Genomic DNA, 17544 nt, shown 5'->3' with positions numbered 1-17544 from the left:
GTAGGGGCCCGAGCTTGCCTCTTCTTGGGGGCCATCCCCAATCCACAAATAATGGACACACAAGCCCACCCGAACCAAGAGCCTTAAGCCAAGGGGCCTAAGCCGGGGGTCCCAGCAGGCCACTCCTCCCCCCCAACAGTGGCACGAAGTCGCCCTGTACCCCCTTACCCTGCAGGGCCCTGCAGGGTAACTAATCCCTGTAGGGACTGTCACAAGCCCCCCCCCACTTGAAGGAGGGAAGCGCTAGGCCGCGCTTCACACGCCGCCCCCCCCACGTCACCCCCGGTCCCGGGGGAATCTGGGGCCCTCCAACCACAGGCAGAGCCCAGCTGATGCTGGCTCCGCAGAAAGCAGGCTCCTGAAGCAGAGGATCCAACGAAGGCCTTCTCGCCCTGGACAAAATGGCGGCCGCAACACGAGGCCACCACAAAATGGCCGCCAGGAGCAGAACTCAGCCGAGTGTCTGCTCTTGCTGCCGATCCGGGGCGAAAAGGCTTGGCCCTGGGCCTGCCAGCCCTTAAATAGGGCCAGCAAGCCCCGCCCAGACCGAGCAGCACGTCAGGCCTCGTAGGCCTGATTTTCGGCCGAAATCTCGTCTCGCGAGATTTCGGCCGAAAACAAGATGGCGGCCGCCATAAGGGAGTCCGGTGTCTGCCCGGCCCTTCGGCAAACGCTGCCGGGCCGGTAAGTCGACCGGCGCTATTTTGTAGGGTAGCAACCTTGTTGGTGGTGTTGAATAGTTTTACATCATCAGCAAAGCTTAATCATTAATTTTTACATCATCAGGAAGCTTAAATATTTGATTAAGATCAAATGATCTTAACAACAACAACAACAACAACAATAATAATAATTGAATGATCTTAGTCTTATTTTCAGATTTGTGTTTTAAAAATGCATATTTTTCCGCTAGATGCAGAAAAAAATATAAATGTTAAAAAGTACTTTGTCTCTCTCAAACTGAGATACAGCTGTGTCAACACTGATGAAATCCTCAAAAGAAAGAAATCTGTTTAGCTGATAGGCAGAGGGAAAATGGGAGGAGAGAAATAAGGTCACCAAAGTATTGTGAAAAACTCTGCCTTTTTTTGCTGTGTAAATGAATTGAAGAATGAAGGCATGAAAAAAATAGTAAACTGTTGTAGCTTGTTTCCCCCAAACAAATCACATTCCTGATGGACTTTGGTTTGATTCTGTAGCTGTCTAATTTCTTTCCTCCATTTCTTGCTCAAATTGTTTAAGGTAAGCATTTTTACTTTCTCCTGACTGCATTAAAACAATAATCCTGTTATGCAGAATACTATTTAGATTTCAAGCATTATGCAATTTAACACATTGAAAGCTACTATAAATTTAGTTTGACTCAATCCCCATATGCCTTGCCTGGATTTAGCTTGTTGAAGTGGATCCTGCTTCTGAGTAAAAGTGTGTCAGATAAAATTAAGTTAAAAGAAAGATATTTAACGAAGTTTCTTAGAACATTGTATTGTTTCTTTTTCATTGGCACTCTAAAGATTATGGACAAATTGCTTTCTGCATTATTAATATAGATTTCTACTTGGACGGCTGGAAATGCTACTAAGTTCAGTGGAGTGGATGGGAATTCTATACAGAGAATTTATTTTTAAAATGTTTTTGGTCTATCTATTCTATTGTATTTGGCTAAGGAAAAAGTGGCATGCTCAAATACTCTTGGTCAAATAATTCTAAGTCAAAACCCTGCATGACGTTAACCTTTATTGATCTGTTTAGGAAATAAATAGATGCACAGAACATGACCCCATAAGCAAGGAAAGGAGGGGGATTGTAATGTTTAACCTGTCCCTCTCACTACAGCTTGCTTGATGTTAAAATTTCTTAGTGGATTTCTTTTTTATTTCAAGCAAGCCTTACCATGCAGACAGAGTATGTACGAAAAAGAAGCTTGTTCCAACAGACTGCTGCGCTCCTGTGGAAAAACATAATTCTGAAATGGAGGATGAGAATGCAGAGTTTTCAGGCAAGTGCCAAGCAGCCACTTTCACTTCTGTGAAAACAACCCCTGTTTCCTCACCCCCCTGCTACTCCCCACCGATATTGCTTTTCTTCAGGTTTCCTTTCTCTCTATCTAAATGTGAGAAAGTTGTGAGTGTGATGCAAAAATTGGACTACAAAGAATTTGTGTTGTGCTTATTTTACAACTTGATGAATAACACTGGTTTTGGAAACAGGGGAAGGTACTCATGTTTTTGTGTTTTTCGGTTCTCTATCAGCAACAGGCTGTGCTAATGGCCTGTGACATCTCAAGAACTTTTCAGGCAAGCTAAGGGAACAGAGTAAGATGGCACGGGATCAGCTTCAGCTTAGAGACAGACAACAATAATTGTCTGTGTTCTGCTTTGGGCCCACTGAATTGGAACCAACAAGCCTCCACGAACACAGGAATTAATCCAAACACTTTATATATATATATATATATATATATATATGAAGGTACTTTGTACAGACAAAAGCAGACTTTACAATTCATGTTGGTGGAGGCCCCGCTCGAACTGGCTGGGAGATAACAGATGGCAGCCAGCCAATTAGCACATTCTTTCTTTTAGTTAAAGTTCGTACATCACTCACATAACCTCACAGATCTCCAGATTTATTTTCATTCTCATTCTCTGGCAACTCTGCATACCTTTTAAAGGAGCCCCGGCAATTTCTAAGCATGGCAATTCTGGAACTTCAGATATGAATGTTTCTCCATGACGAACATTTCAGAGCCACGCCTCTTTACCCAGAAACCCTCCCTTAAATACAGACTGGGCGTGGTCAGTAGAGCTATGACTGCCTAGACTTTTCCCATAGACTATTTTCTAAAACTTTCCAAATAAAGCTGTTCCTGTCTGCTTCTAACCCTTCTGACCCAGTCATCTAACAGGGGCTCCTGTTCCTCAATGTTCTCCCCCACCTCTGAGTCAGACATTACTATCCTTGGGGTTTCTACAGTCTCTGGAGTTTCCTCAGGTTCCACCTCTCCCTCCCTCTCACTCTCTGATTCATCTGGCAAGAACACTGGCCTAGGATATCAAGACAGGCCCAGATCCAGGGTACAAAGGCAGAAGTAGGGGGAAAAAAACAATTGGTACACAAAAAGGCCAATAAATATGTTTAAGAAAGGACAAATTAAGGAATCTTTAACTTCTTGCTAAATCAATTTTAGCAACTTCCTTGAGTTGCTAACAATTCTTGTTATAACCAAAAAAAGTGCACACACCATCCATTTAAATGCTTTCCTTTTTATACAATACAGTGTTCCCTCAATTTTCACGGGGGATGCGTTCCAAGACCGCCTGCGAAAGTTGAATTTCCGCGAAGTAGAGATGTGGAAGTAAATACATTATTTTTGGCTACGAACAGTATCACAAGCCATCCCTTAACACTTTAAACTCCTAAATTACAATTTCCCATTCTCTTAGCAACCATTTAGATTATTACTCACCATGTTTATTTATTAAAGTTTATTTAAAAAAATATTTATTAAAGGCGGACGTCATCGGGTGGGAAAAACCATGGTATAGGGAAAAAAACCGCAAAGTATTTTTTAATTAATATTTTTGAAAAACCGTGGTATAGACTTTTCGAGAAGTTCGAACCCACGAAAATCGAGGGAACATTGTGTAGGAAAAATGGAGTTTTTTGAAGACTAATTTTTTCAGCCTCAAATTAAAATTGTAACATTCTAGGAAAATGGGTGTCTCTAAAAGCTGGGTTTTTTAGTTTCCTCCCATCTGCCATACACCCACCTGCTGAATTCATGATGCCTTTTGGGTTAAGAATGAATGTGTGGCTAAACAGAGCTTCCTCACTGTCATTATAATTTCTCCCCGTGCATAGTTTATATGTGTTTCTGTAGGGAGAGATGCCAATAGGCACAAATACAGGCACATATATGCATGATATGAGAGTGTGCATGTATTCAACATCCTAGATTCTCTATTGCTATATTTTCATTAGAGTCAATCCCCAATGATACTCCTATGGTTCAAAATAGAATTGCCTTGCAGCGATCATTCCAAATTTCTGTAATGGGTGTTAATAACTTGGACTTATTTCATATTTCTAGGAATGGTTTTCTACCCTGCTTCTCCTCAGTATAATACTGTTACAAACATATGGGTATTTATATGAGGATGTTGGTGAAATACCTCATGCCTTCCTTGGAAAACCTTCATTTAATATTACGGGAGTTAAAATTTTGTATACTCCAAATACAAAGATGTCAAGAGAAATAATGAAGAAAATAGAAACTATCTCTCCTCTAAAAGGTATAAAGTATCTGTTAAAAAGTTTTCAAAGACTTCAATGCATACTAATTTCAGCTAGGCTCATTTTGATTTAGTTTGGCAATTATATCGTCCAATGCTGTTGAAACAGCCCATCAATTTAGACAAAGTGGCAAGAGAGCCAGTTAGGTCTAATGGTTAAGGCACCAGACTAAAAACCAGGGGACTCTGAGTTTTAGTCCTGCTTTAGGCATGAAACTGTCTGGGTGACTTTGGGCCAGTCACTCTTTCTCTCAGTCCAACACGCCTCACAGGTTAGTGTTGTGGGGAAAATAGGAGGAGAAAAAACAATTAGATATGTTTGCTTCCTTGAGTAACTTTTAAAAATAATAAAGGCAGAATAAAAAACAAATAAATACCACTGGTATATGAATTTTGACTGGGTTCGTATATCATGTTACCTGTGGCTTGTCTGTGATATTCTTTATATATTATGATCAAGTGATTTTGTATAACCTGACAATAAAACCTGTTTTCAGATAACTATGGCCCTGTTTTTTTTTAATGTGAGAAGCAAAAATTAAACAACCTGGAGGGTGGATTATAGACTAGTATGATGGGTCAATCCAGCCAATACGTTATGCATGGAGATATGTTTGAGATCAAGGTAACTTTCAAATAGATGAATGAAAAGCTTTGTGGGAACCTTTCAATCCTGCATTTTTGCTTATTTAACTTAGGTATCAACAGAGTTCAGCTTACAAAATTAAATATTAGTCTATTTTTTAAATATTATTTTGGCCAATTTTTGGAAATAACCCTTGAAATGGTTAACTGATACAAAAAAATAAAACATCAGCATGCAAAGACATTTCTTTTTCCCTGTCCTACAAAGGATTTAACTTACTAACATGATTTCTATGCTAAAGGTATTGAGACAAAAGTGATGGAAGATGAAAAGGTCATGAAAGATGAGAAGGACATGGCAGATGAGAAGAACATGGAATCTGGGTATGACAACTTCTTAGATATTATTGGAGTTGTATTCCAAGACGAAATGTCCTATCGACTCCGATTTCCTACCTACAGAACAGTTTTACCACACAAAGGACTTGCTGTTATAGGTAATTCAAGATGGCTGTGTTTCATTCCAGACTTTCATATATCCAGTGTTTTTCATGCTTGGCAACTTTATGATATATATATCATATATCTTTTCTTCCTTTCATATATCTTCTCCTCTACTTTTATATCTTTTCTTTATATATAATACCTCATGTCTATCCTCTTCAATATGTATTGTGTATTGGATTAAATAAATAAATAAATAAATAAATAAACAAACAAATAAATTATTTATTTATTTATTTATCAATAATAAAAACAATGTACAATAACTAATCTAATTTTTAAAAATATCTAAAAAACCCATTATTTAAAAAAGACATACACACAAACATACCATACATAAACTATATAGGCCAGGGGGAGATGTCTCAATTCCCCCATGCCTGATAGCAGAGATGGGTTTTAAGGAGTTTACAAAAGACAAGGAGGGTGGGGGCGATCCTAATTTCAAGGGGGAGCTGGTTCCAGAGGGTCAGGCTGCCACAGAGAAGGCTCTTCCCCTGGGTCTTGCCAGATGACATTGTTTAGTTGATGGGACCTGGAGAAGGCCAATTCTGTGGGACCTAACTGGTCACTGGGATTCGTGCAGCAGAAGGCGGTCCCAGAGATATTCTGGTCCGATGCCATGAAGGGCTTTATAGGTCATAAAAAAACACTTTGAATTGTGCCCGGAAATTGATCGGCAACCAATGCAGACTGTGGAGTGTTGGTGTGACATGGGCATATCTTGGAAAGCCCATGATTGCTCTCGCAGCTGCATTCTGCACGATCTGAAGTTTCCGAACACTTTTCAAAGGTAGCCCCATGTAGAGAGCATTACAGTAGTCGAGCCTCGAGGTGATGAGGGCATGAGTGACTGTGAGCAGTGAGTCCCAGTCCAGATAGGGCCGCAACTGGTGCACCAGGCGAACCTGGGCAAACGCCCCCCTCGCCACAGCTGAAAGATGGTTCTCTAATGTGAGCTGTGGATCGAGGAGGACGCCCAAGTTGCGGACTCTCTCTGAGGGGGTCAATAATTCCCCCCCCAGGGTGATGGATGGACAGATGGAATTGTCCTTGGGAGGTAAAACCCACAGCTACTCCGTCTTATCAGGGTTGAGTCTCAGTCTGTTGACACCTATCCAGACCCTAACAGCCTCCAGGTACCAGCACATCACTTCCACTGCTTCGTTGACTGGACATGGGGTGGAGATGTACAACTGGGTATCATCAGTGTACTGATGGTACCTCACCCCATGCCCCTAGATGATCTTGCCTTGTGGTTTCATGTAGATATTAAATAGCAGGGGGGAGAGGACTGACCCCTGAGGCACCCCACAAGGGAGAAGCCTAGAGGTCAACCTCTGACCCCCCCAGTAACACCAACTGTGACTGACTGGAGAGGTAGGAGGAGAACCACTGAAGGACAGTGCCTCCCACTCCCAACCCCTCCAGCTGGCGCAGAAGGATACCATGGTCAATGGTATCGAAAGCCACTGAGAGGTGGAGAAGCACCAGGACAGAGGATAAACCCCTGTCCCGGGCCTGCCAGAGATCATCCATCAACGTGACCAAAGCAGTTTCCATGCTGTAGCTGGGCCTGAATCATGACTGCTGAGGGCCTAGATAATAGGCTTCTTCCAAGGACCGCTGGAGCTGGAGTGCCACCACCTTCTCAACAACCTTCCCCATAAAGGGGAGGTTGGAGACTGGACGATAGTTGTTGAGAATGGCTGGGTCCAGGGAAGGCTTCTTGAGGAGGGGGCGCACTAGTGTCTCCTTGTAGGGAGCCGTAAAGGACCCCTGCCCCAAAGAACCATTGACAATCAACTGGACCCAGCTCCATGTCACCACCCTGCTGGCCGAAACCAGCCAGGAGGGACACGAATCCAGTAACCATATGGTGGAACTCACAGCTCCAATGGCCTTGTCCACTTCATCAAGTGTCACCAGATCAAACTCTTCCCAGACAGATGGACAAGTAGGGGGCCCTATTCACCTCGACTGACTCATTGTCAGTCGACTCTGTTATCCAATCGGAGTCGAGGTCCGCCCAGATCTGAGCGACTTTATCAGTGAAAAATGTGTTAAAAATGTGTTAAAATCCTTGGTTAAGAAGGGAGCTGGACACCCTAAGCAGAGCGGCTGGGCAAGATTCTGCTGCTGCAATCAAGGTGGCATGATACGTGCATCTTGCCGCCTTGAGCGCCACTTTGTAAGTCTTAATATGAGCTCTTACAAGTGTTCGATTGGATTCAGACTTACTCTTCCTCCATCGCTTCTCTAGACTTCTCTTCTGGCATTTCAACTCTCAGAGGTCCTTGTTGAACCATGGAGCTCTACGGAGTCTAGTACTGTGGAGAGGTCACAATGGCACAATCTGGTCAAGAGCCTCCGCTGCAGTCTTGTTCCAGGTCTCAGCAAGAGACTTTGCCGAACTGTGGACGAATGCATCTGGAATAACCCCAAGCTCCCTCTGAAAGCCCTCTGGGTCCATCAGGCATCTGGGGTGGAACCACCTAGTTGGTTCTGCCTCTCTGGGTGGAAGGATTGGAGCCAGGAAGTCAAGCTGCAATAGAAAATGGTCTGACCATGACAAAGGCAACACTTCTAAACTCCTTAGTCTCAGACCATTGCTCAATTGCTCAGAGAGGAATACCATGTCGGGTGCATGCCCCCCCTCATGAGTCGGACCCTGTACTACTTGAGTCAGGTCCATGGCTGTCATGGTGGCCATGAACTCCTGCACTAGCCCAGAGATTTCACCGAGTGATGGTAGGTTAAAGTCCCCCAAGACAATAAGTCTGGGGAACCCCACTGCCAGCCCGGCTACCTCCTCGAGCAGCACAGGCAGGGCTGTTGACATGTAGCTGGGAGGCAGGTACATGAGCAACAAGCCCACCTGAACCCCTAAGTCCAACTTCACCAGGAGGGACTCAGAACCTGCAATCTCTGGAGCAACAAGTCTACAAAGGCAAAGGCTCTCCCTGGCTATAATAGCCACTCCTACCCCCCTTCCCTGGGGTCGAGCTGATGCCATACCTGAAACCCAGCTGGGCAAATTTCAGAGAGAGGAACTCCTCTCTCTGGGCCCAGCCAGGTTTCAATCACACATGCCAGGTCGGCCTCCCTATCCAGGATCAAATCTCGGATGAGGAGAGCTTTATTTACCACCGACCTGACATTGAGTAGCAGCAACCTGAGCCCAGGGCCAGAATTACACTCATCGCCAGTTGAGCTCACGGAGCCAGAAGAAGGGATCATTATTAAGCAATGATCCCTCCTTCCCTTGGAACAGCTAGCTCACCTGTATGGAATCCACTCCAAAACAAATGGAGAGGATCTGTAAATAAAGCTCTGCTAACTTGACTCTATCGGCAAGATCTCAGATTGGGTGGCTTATAAAACTTGCACCAAATCTTGGTACAGTGGTACCTCGGTTCTCGACCACAATTCATTTCGGAAGTGTGGTTGAGAACCAATTTGGTCGAGAACTGAATTAATTTATCCCATAGGAAATAATGGAAATGGATTTAGTTAGTTCCCAGCCCCTGTTGACTAGCTGGGAACCAATTAAATATATTTCCTCTATTTCCTATGGGATAAAGATCTGAGGGGATGGGGTGAGAGGGAGTGGGAGTCAGAATCCGACACGCCCCTCCTGGCCGCCTGCTTAACAGCCTCCCAGTCTCTATCATCTAACCGCTCCAAGCTGCAGGAAGGGTAGGGGTGGCTGCAATGCGGGCAGCTTCGGAAGGCCCCTTTCCTCAACGGTTTGTTTTGTTACCTCTAGGCAGCTGCACCAACCTTTTCCTTCCCAGCAGTGGTGGTGGCTTCCCTTTGAGAAGCAGCAGCGCCAGGAACATCACGTGATGAAGGGAAGCTGCCAGAGCTGCCGGAGGCAGGAAGGAAAAAGTTGGTGCAACTGCCTAGAGGTAACAAAATGAACCACTGAAGACAGGAACTTTTGCAAAGTTGCCTTGGTCAAACATTTCGGATAATAAACAAAATTTTCTGTGCCTGTTCAGTATCCGAATGTTTGTTCAGATACTGAAGCAAATTTTTGCAGAAAATTTTGTTCGGTATCCGAAATGTACGATAACCAAGGCATTCGAGAACCAAGGTATTTGTATGTTTCTTCAGTGTGTGCATTGTTCTTTCATCATTATTATTATTGGTCTCTGTTTGTTTTTAAATATTTTTGTATATCACCTTTTTAGTTGTCTTATTAATTGGAATGACAGTGATAATAATGTGTAAATACTGATTGGAAGGCAGGAGCTAGTTTGTTGTCTGGCAAGAAATTAATGTTTGTCAAAGGAACTAAAAATGGCTAAGAACACATTTCTGCCCATCTTTTTAAAATGAACTTGGGAATTGCATATGTCAGGAAAAACATAAAAGTAAATTGAATGTGGTACCAATAGGTTAAGCACATAAGTAATCAGTGGCCCATATACTCTTTATAATAACGGATGGTCCTGTTTCAGAAATCTATTCCTTAGAGTTAATTATTTATTTTCTTGGTTTGCTCTTGAATTTAACTTAGAGTCTTCAAACCAAGGAACAGTTTGAATGGAAAGAAGAATTGGAAACAGCCCCACTTTCTTCTTGACTTTAGATAGGAGGATGTGTTATGCTGAGTATTGTTCAAAATGTGGGTGAGTTAAGTCTGCTTCTCTTCTTTTTTGTAGATGCATGTCTCAACTTTTCCTCAATTTATTGTGAAAATCCGACGTATTGGACTCAAGGCTTTGTCTCACTGCAATCTTGCATCGACAGTGCACTTATTGAAGTAAGTAAAAAGTAAAAAGGATAGGGCTCACTTTTAACTGCAGCAGTGGCAGTGACATTTGGCCAGTTTGGTTTGAATGACTTCTCTGTTCCTTTAATTATATATTTTGATTTACTGGGCTGCTCTTTATCCTACTCATTGTCTCTGGATCTCCCTAGGCTGTAGAATAGAGCTCATTCTAATCTACTCAGAGTATACTCAAGTGCTTTCCTTTTCCTAAGTATGTGCTCTTCCTGATTCCAGTATTAGATCATTGTTAGCTTCCTCTATTAGGTCAACAATTTTATATACACACACACTTTTAAGTAATTCAATCCTTTTTTCCCCTTTATAATGTAGTTTTCCAGGTGCCATGGAAAATTACCTGTGGAATAAGTTATCAGTAATTTCAATGTCTTTTCTTTCAGAGGATCACCAATCGCTCTGTTTGGGAAGAAATGACTTCTATCAATGGCATCCGTATGAAATCACCTTCTATTACAGTGGGACTTGAAATAGAAAACGGCCTGTTCCTTTGGTCCCTGTCCCTGTGTTTTGCTCCATTTATGTATTTCTTGGCACTAACTCTTACAAGAGAGAAACGGAAATTAAAGGTGGTGATGAAGACAATGGGACTACGAGATGCAGCATTCTGGTGAGCTATGAAATTGGCTCCTTTTCTCAGATGGACCCAACAGGTTTTAAAGAAATAGATGAATCTCTGAAATAGCATGTGCAGGAAGCAGAGGTGAGCTGGAGAACAATTCAGCACTTTATTAGCAGGTCAGCTTCAGTAACTGGCTGCTAGCAGCAGAAAGGGCAGCGCCGGACTTACCCGGCAGGCAGGCTTTGCTGGAGGGACCGGGAGACATGGTCCCTCATGGCGGCCGCCATTTTGGATCCCGGGCGAAGTCTCGCGATGCGAGACTTCGCTCGGGAGATCAGGGCCTGATTGGCCAGGCCCTGATTGGTCCGGGCGGGGCCTGCTTGCCCTATATAAGGGCGAGCAGGCCCGGGGCTCTTCCTTTTCGCCCGGATTGCTGTAGCTGTGCAGACACCCGCCCGCCCTCCACTATTTCGCAGTGTGCTTAGGGGTCGCCCTTAGGGGGCCGAATGGGAATTTTTTGCAGTTCTGCCTCTTAGCAGAGCTGTTTTTTCGCCCATTCCACACTGGGGTGATGGATGTGCGGTTAGGGGGTGCTTGCTTTTATTAGGTTAATTGGCTTACCTTTGGTCATTTGGGTAGGCAGGTTAGGGGCGGAAATCTGGGGTGGTTTAGCAACCGCGCGTTCTCCCTTGGGCATCTTTGGGGATGATTGACAGGTTCTCCGCAAGCTCATGGAGGGAGTTTCTGCCTGAGCAGCTGGGGGGAACCTGTCTTTGGGTCCTGCACCTTTAATTCCCGGATTCCGGTTAGCCGGTGGGACCCCCCTCATGCACAGCATGGCAGGGTCGCAGGTGACGGCCTGGCCCTCACCTGGACTTGCATCGAGATACGCCCATGAGTTGCCCAGGAATGTTTGTTGGCATAACGTCATTTCCGCCCCGGAAGTAGTTGTTTGACCCTGCAGGTCCAGTTCCGGGTCATAGTTGATTATGCTAATTTATGCAAAGTATTTGAATAAATTATGCAAATTTTATGTTAATAAAAATGACCCAATTTAAATCCAGCTCTGGTGTCCGTGTCGTTACTCCGTCTCTCCAGCAAAGCCGCTTTTAAGGGTCTTCCTGTTGCTCAGCCATGCCAGCCAGAAAGCTCAGCACAGAATTTAATGAAGCTCTGATCATGGAGCTGGTGCTGTAAATAGTTCTACTTCCTTTGGGCAGGTATGTTTTTAAGGATGGGGCTGGAAGAGGTATAATGTCACTTGGGTCTACTCCAAAAATGGATCCTCTGCTCATTTGAAAAAACTGCTTCTAGCCAGCAAGGACTGACCAAATTCTAGGTCACTTGGATCAATTTTGGCAGGACCAGCACTCCAGCCCAATAGTATTCTAGATGTCACTCTTCTGCTTAACAAAAGGGATGCCAAAATTTGAAAGTCATGGAACTGTTATTTAGAGTCCTTTCATTGACCAAAAAAAAAAAAAGTTTTCAGAAAAGTCAATAAGTCCTCTCTCTGAATAGCAAAAGAAAAACCCCCACAAAATGTATCATCTTATGTGGATCTTCTTTGATTACATCTGCCAAAGACTCTGCAATCTGGGAAGAATTGAGGGAGACATCTGTTTTATCTGTACACTGGCACCTCTACTTAAGAACGCCTCTACTTAAGAACTTTTCTAGATAAGAACTGGGTGTTCAAGATTTTTTTACTTCTACTTAAGAACCATTTTCTACTTAAGAACCCAAGCTTTGAAACATTTCCCAGGAAATCTGAGAGCAGCACGAAGGCCCGGCCAGTTTCCTGCCATTCCCCTTTAATCCCGGCCATCTGGGCTGCCAGAGGAGCCTTTTGGTGACGTTTTAGGAGGCTTTGGCAGTCCAGAGTGAACAAAGCATTTTCCTTTCTCTGGGCACTTGGACAGGAAATAAACCTCTGCCAGCGCCCAGAAAAAAGAAACGTTCCCTTTGCTCTGGGCAGTCAAGGAGTCACCACAGTGAAGGAAAGGTGATGGATACAAAGCAAGTGAGCAAGAGGAGAGGGGAGCCCGTCAGTATGGGAAGGAAGAGGCAGCAGATAGCAGCAGGAGCAGCCAGTGTATGGGTGGCAGTGTATGGGAAGAAGCCTCGCGCCGGCAGTGTATTAGAGGCGCTTGCTCCTCCTTGCCACCTCAGAGTCCCTCTTTTTGTTTTTTTAAGACTTAAAGTTTTGGATTTTTTTATTCCCCTCCCCTTACCTTCTTCCTTCGGCAGCAACTCTCCTCCTCCTCTTCTTCTTCCTTCTCCTCCCACCCAAATTCCAAGTTTTTATTTCTTTCATAATGGGTTTGCACGCATTATTTGCTTTTACATTTTCCTATGGGAAAAATAGCTTCTACTTAAGAACCTGGTCAGGGAACGAATTAAGTTCTTAAGTAGAGGTAGCACTGTATTTGGAAGAGTCATCCTTTTCTCCTTGGTGTTAGACAGCTAATTCATTTAAAGAAAATAATAATAATTTTTTTTTTTGTCATTCCTTGAATTGATGTAGGCAAGGAGTCATGGGAAGGCTATCAAAGGCCTCCACTCTTCTTCATATTTGGCTACTGTTCCTAACCAAACATGATTGCCAAATGCCATTTAATGATAAAAGCCTCAGTTTTACTGAACAAGAGATGCCTCTCCTGCAATCATTTTTTCCCCTCCTGCAGGCTAGGACCATAATATTGAGTTTAACTGGAGAGGTAATTTAGGGGAGGTGGATAAAAATCAGATAAATGTTGTCAAGAAGGTTAACAATGTCTTTTTCTTCATAGGCTCTCCTGGGGTTTGCTCTACACCTTGTACATCTTAATTCCAGGCATGATGCTGACATTTTGTCTGAAAGATATGTTATTTCACCTAAGCAGCAGTTCTGTCTTATTTGTCCTGATTTTCCTTTATGGCATTTCATCTGTAAGTCTTGGGCCTTCCTTTTCTCAATTAAAGTGATATGTTTGATGCAATAAAAAAATTTCTTCTGCTGGAGGACATGTTAAGAATCTTTTAAAAGATTAAATTAAAACATTTATTTCTCAAATGTTCTCTCTTTTTAATCAAGCACCCAAACATGGGACTAGTTTAAGGGATCCTGGAAATACCGGTTCAATGAAAGCATATCTGGACAGATTATTCCCTTTAGCAGACAGCTCTTTTTTCTGGTTAGATGAAAGATAGGAAAAAGCATAGCTCTCTATTTTGTATTCATTGACATGTATTTGATAACCCGAATGGAACCTTTCCAGAGAATATTGAAAATGGCTACATCATTTGTTTCTGGATAAAATGTTTTATAGGCAATTATTCATGTGCGGCTGCTTTTTCGGTTTCTGGCACTCGTGTGAAGACCAGCTGGCCCATGTGCTGGAACCTTGAAGAGCAACAGGCAATGGCTCCGCATGCCTGGACATATGGCTCTGTGTGCCCCTTCCGGCATAGGTTCTCCATCACAGATCTACTGCAACAATTTATCTTTTTAATGTAGGGTGCAACAATTACATATAAATACAGAACAATAATTCAATCATTATATCTTGCATATTTGTAGCAACTGTACTAACTGGCAATTTCTTCTGTCACAGATATGTTTCTGTTTCATGTTGAGCTCTCTCCTAAAGAAACCCAGAACCACTAGCTTTGCTGTCTTCATCTTGACTTTTTGTTTGGGAGCCCTCAACCTTACTATGACAATCAAGTTGATACCTCCAAGTTTGGAGTTGATTTTGTGCATCTTCTGTCCATTTGCTTTAGGTGCTGGGTTTTCAAAGGTAAAGTATTTTACTTCAAAATTCTATCTTCCTAATCAACTAACAGGAAAAACATCTGACACTCACTCTGGCAACTTATGTATTTCTCTTCCAAATATATTTTGATAGGAACACATAGCATAGTAAATGTGGACACAAAATAGCAACCCATCTCATTCTTCCTTCATCCTGCTTAGACCCATGCCTCCAAGAGGGTTAGAATAGGATCACTAGTTTAACTTAATAAACAGTTAATTTCATTTCAATTCTTTGTTCTTTCCTATGAATATTTGATTTACCAAAAAAACCCCAACCCCTTTGTTGTTTTCATGCAGATTTTCTATTTTCAAAAATATGGGAGGACCTTTTATTTTAATGACTTAATGTTGGAACCGTATGGTTATTGCTTGCTTATTGACAGCCTCTTATACATGCTGCTGGCTTTCTATTTTGATAAGGTTGTGCCTGGTAAGTATATTACTGAGAATATATTATAGTTTGCAAGTTTATTTTCATTATCTCGGAATCATTTTTGAATTAGGAATAAACTGTAATTGGCCTGAAAAAAGGCAAAAAATAACAAAGTTGAGATAGCAAGTATTCCATCTTTCTTAAGTTGAAGTTGACTGAAATTCATCTGAAGCTCCTAATACAACAATCTTGTTCACATACCATGCATACATATATGAGCTGTAGACGGTTTTAAAGAAATCAGTAGTATGCAAAGCATAGAAATGGTGTAAAGTAGAGAAGCAAATGAAATTAGAGGTGAATGACGAGAGAAGGTAAAGTTTCCTTTTGTTTTCTAAATCTCAGTCATTTCTTGGAGCTCATCTTCACATTTTTGTGTTGCAATTCCATTCCCATTTATTTTTCCTACATAACTAATAATTCCAATGCATTGGTTTCATACAAATCAGTCACTTTGCATTCGATTCACAAATATTTAGCATCCATCCATTCTGAGTCTTTTAGGTTCTTTTTTCATCATTAACACGTTTACACTGCATTTATGTTTCTCCTGACATATCAAGCTCCCACTTACTTCAACAGAATTGGAAGAACTTGCTTTTATACTTAGCAATTTCTGCTTTTCTTGACAAGCATCTTCACAACAGAATTATTCCACCCAATACTTTTCTACCAACATTTGCACATCTTAAAATATTTCCATTCATGTTCCTAAAGATAAATAAGGCAATGGGTCCAGATGGCATCCACCCCAGAGTTCTTAAATTGCTATCCCCCTGACTGATTTGTTTAACCAATCCCTTTTAACAGGAGATGTTCCTGATGATTGGAGAATGGCCAGTGTTGTGCCTATCCACAAGAAGGGCAGTAGAGAAGAAGCTGCTAACTACAGGCCAGTTAGCTTGACATCAATTGTAGTTAAAATGATGGAGACTGTACTCCAAAAGAGGATAAATCAGCATCTAAAAACCAATAACTTATTGGATCCAAACCAGTATGGCTTTACAGAAGGCAAATCATGTCAGACTAATCTCATTGATTTCTTTGACTATGTCACAAAGGTGTTGGATGAAGGTGGTGCTGTGGATATTGCCTATCTGGACTTCAGCAAAGTCTTTGATACGGTTCCACATAAAGAGCTGATAGATAAATTAGTGAAGATTGGATTTAATCCCTGGATAGTTCAGTGGATTTGCAGCTGGCTGAATCTTAGGTATCAGATGGTTAATGGCGAGTATTCTGAGCAGAGACTGGTTACAAGTTGTGTGCCACAAGGGTCTGTTCTGGGTCCTATTCTTTTTAATATGTTTGTGAGTGACATGGGGAAGGTTTGCCTATTTGCCGTTGACTCTAAAGTGTGCAATAGGGTTGATATTTCTGGACGCATCTGTAATATGGCAAACGATTTAGCTTTATTAGATGTGGTCAAAGCATGAAAACTGCAGTTTAATGTTTCGAAATGTAAAATAATACACTTGGGGAAAAGGAATCCTCAATCTGAGTACAGTGATCTCTCGGTTAGCGCGGGGGTTACGTTCCAAGACCTCCCGCGCTAACCGATTTCCGCGTTATATTGGATGCGGAAGTAAAACCACCATCTGCGCATGTGCGCCATTTTTTTCATGGCCGCACATGCGCAGATGGTGGAGTTTGCGTGTGGGCGGCGGGGAAGACCAAGGGGAGGTTCCTTCAGCCGCCCAACAGCTGATCTGCTCCGCAGCGCGGAAGCAGCGAGGAGCCGAAGATGGGGTAAAGGCAAAGGGGAAACCCCATCTTCGGCTCCTCGCTGCTGCCGCGCTGCGGAGCGGATCAGGTGTTGGGCGGCTGAAGGAACTGAATGTCCCTTGGTCTTCCCGCTTGCCGCTTGCCAGTCCACACACGCCCCCCTGGATGAGCCGGCCACAGGGGCGAGGGGTGGGGATGAAGGGGCAGGACTTCCCGGGCGGAAGGCATGCTCGGCTCTGCCGCTCCAGCCCCTTTCGGCCGAGCAGCCAGGGAAGTCGAGCCAGGCGTGGCGGCGGCCTGCGCCGATGTTCCCCGCTGCGACGGAAGGCAGTCGCTTGGCTAGGGAGGCTCGGCCGAAAGCGGCTGGAGCGGCAGAGCCGAGCACGCCTTCCGCCCGGGAAGTCCTGCCCCTTCATCCCCACCCCTCGCCCCTGTGGTCGGCGGGAATGAAAGGGCAGGACTCCCTGGGTGGAAGGCGTGCTCGGCTCTGCCGCTCCAGCCGCTTTCGGCCGAGCCTCCCTAGCCAAGCGACTGCCTTCCGTCGCAGCGGGGAACATCGGCGCAGGCCGCCGCCACGCCTGGCTCGACTTCCCTGGCTGCTTGGCCGGGGAGGCTCGGCCGAAAGCGGCTGGAGCCGAGCACGCCTTCCACCCAGCGATTGTTCCGCTGCCGCCAGCATGGCCTGGCTGGCAGCGGAAAATGTAACGGAGCCCACGGGGGATTCGCCTTCCTCCCACCCGCAGCCGAGACTGATTGTGGGCTCCTTCGCAACCTCGGAGAGCTTCTGGGGCAGGGAGGAAAGCGAATGCCACGGGGCTGGGCTCGGCTCCCCCCCTTACCAGCCCC

At 43.8% G+C, this 17544-nt stretch overlaps 1 protein-coding gene across 2 annotated transcripts in view; it reads left to right on the top strand.

The window, feature by feature from the left end:
- The first annotated feature begins 1022 nt into the window (after positions 1-1022).
- Positions 1023-17544, top strand: part of LOC139161326 (ABC-type organic anion transporter ABCA8-like) — a 72076-nt gene continuing 55554 nt past the window's right edge. For both annotated transcript variants that reach the window (XM_070740308.1, XM_070740306.1), the window contains exons 1-9: positions 1023-1242; positions 1884-1999; positions 4094-4295; positions 5183-5377; positions 10055-10155; positions 10563-10789; positions 13534-13672; positions 14338-14523; positions 14838-14970. In XM_070740308.1, the coding sequence (XP_070596409.1) occupies positions 1895-1999; positions 4094-4295; positions 5183-5377; positions 10055-10155; positions 10563-10789; positions 13534-13672; positions 14338-14523; positions 14838-14970 (1288 nt within the window). In that variant the 5' untranslated portion in view covers positions 1023-1242; positions 1884-1894. The remainder of the gene's footprint in view (positions 1243-1883; positions 2000-4093; positions 4296-5182; positions 5378-10054; positions 10156-10562; positions 10790-13533; positions 13673-14337; positions 14524-14837; positions 14971-17544) is intronic.

This window comes from Erythrolamprus reginae, chromosome 2, assembly GCF_031021105.1.
Source record: "Erythrolamprus reginae isolate rEryReg1 chromosome 2, rEryReg1.hap1, whole genome shotgun sequence".
Classification (NCBI taxonomy): Eukaryota; Metazoa; Chordata; class Lepidosauria; order Squamata; family Dipsadidae; genus Erythrolamprus; species Erythrolamprus reginae.
This window is presented reverse-complemented; position numbering and strand designations above follow the sequence as displayed.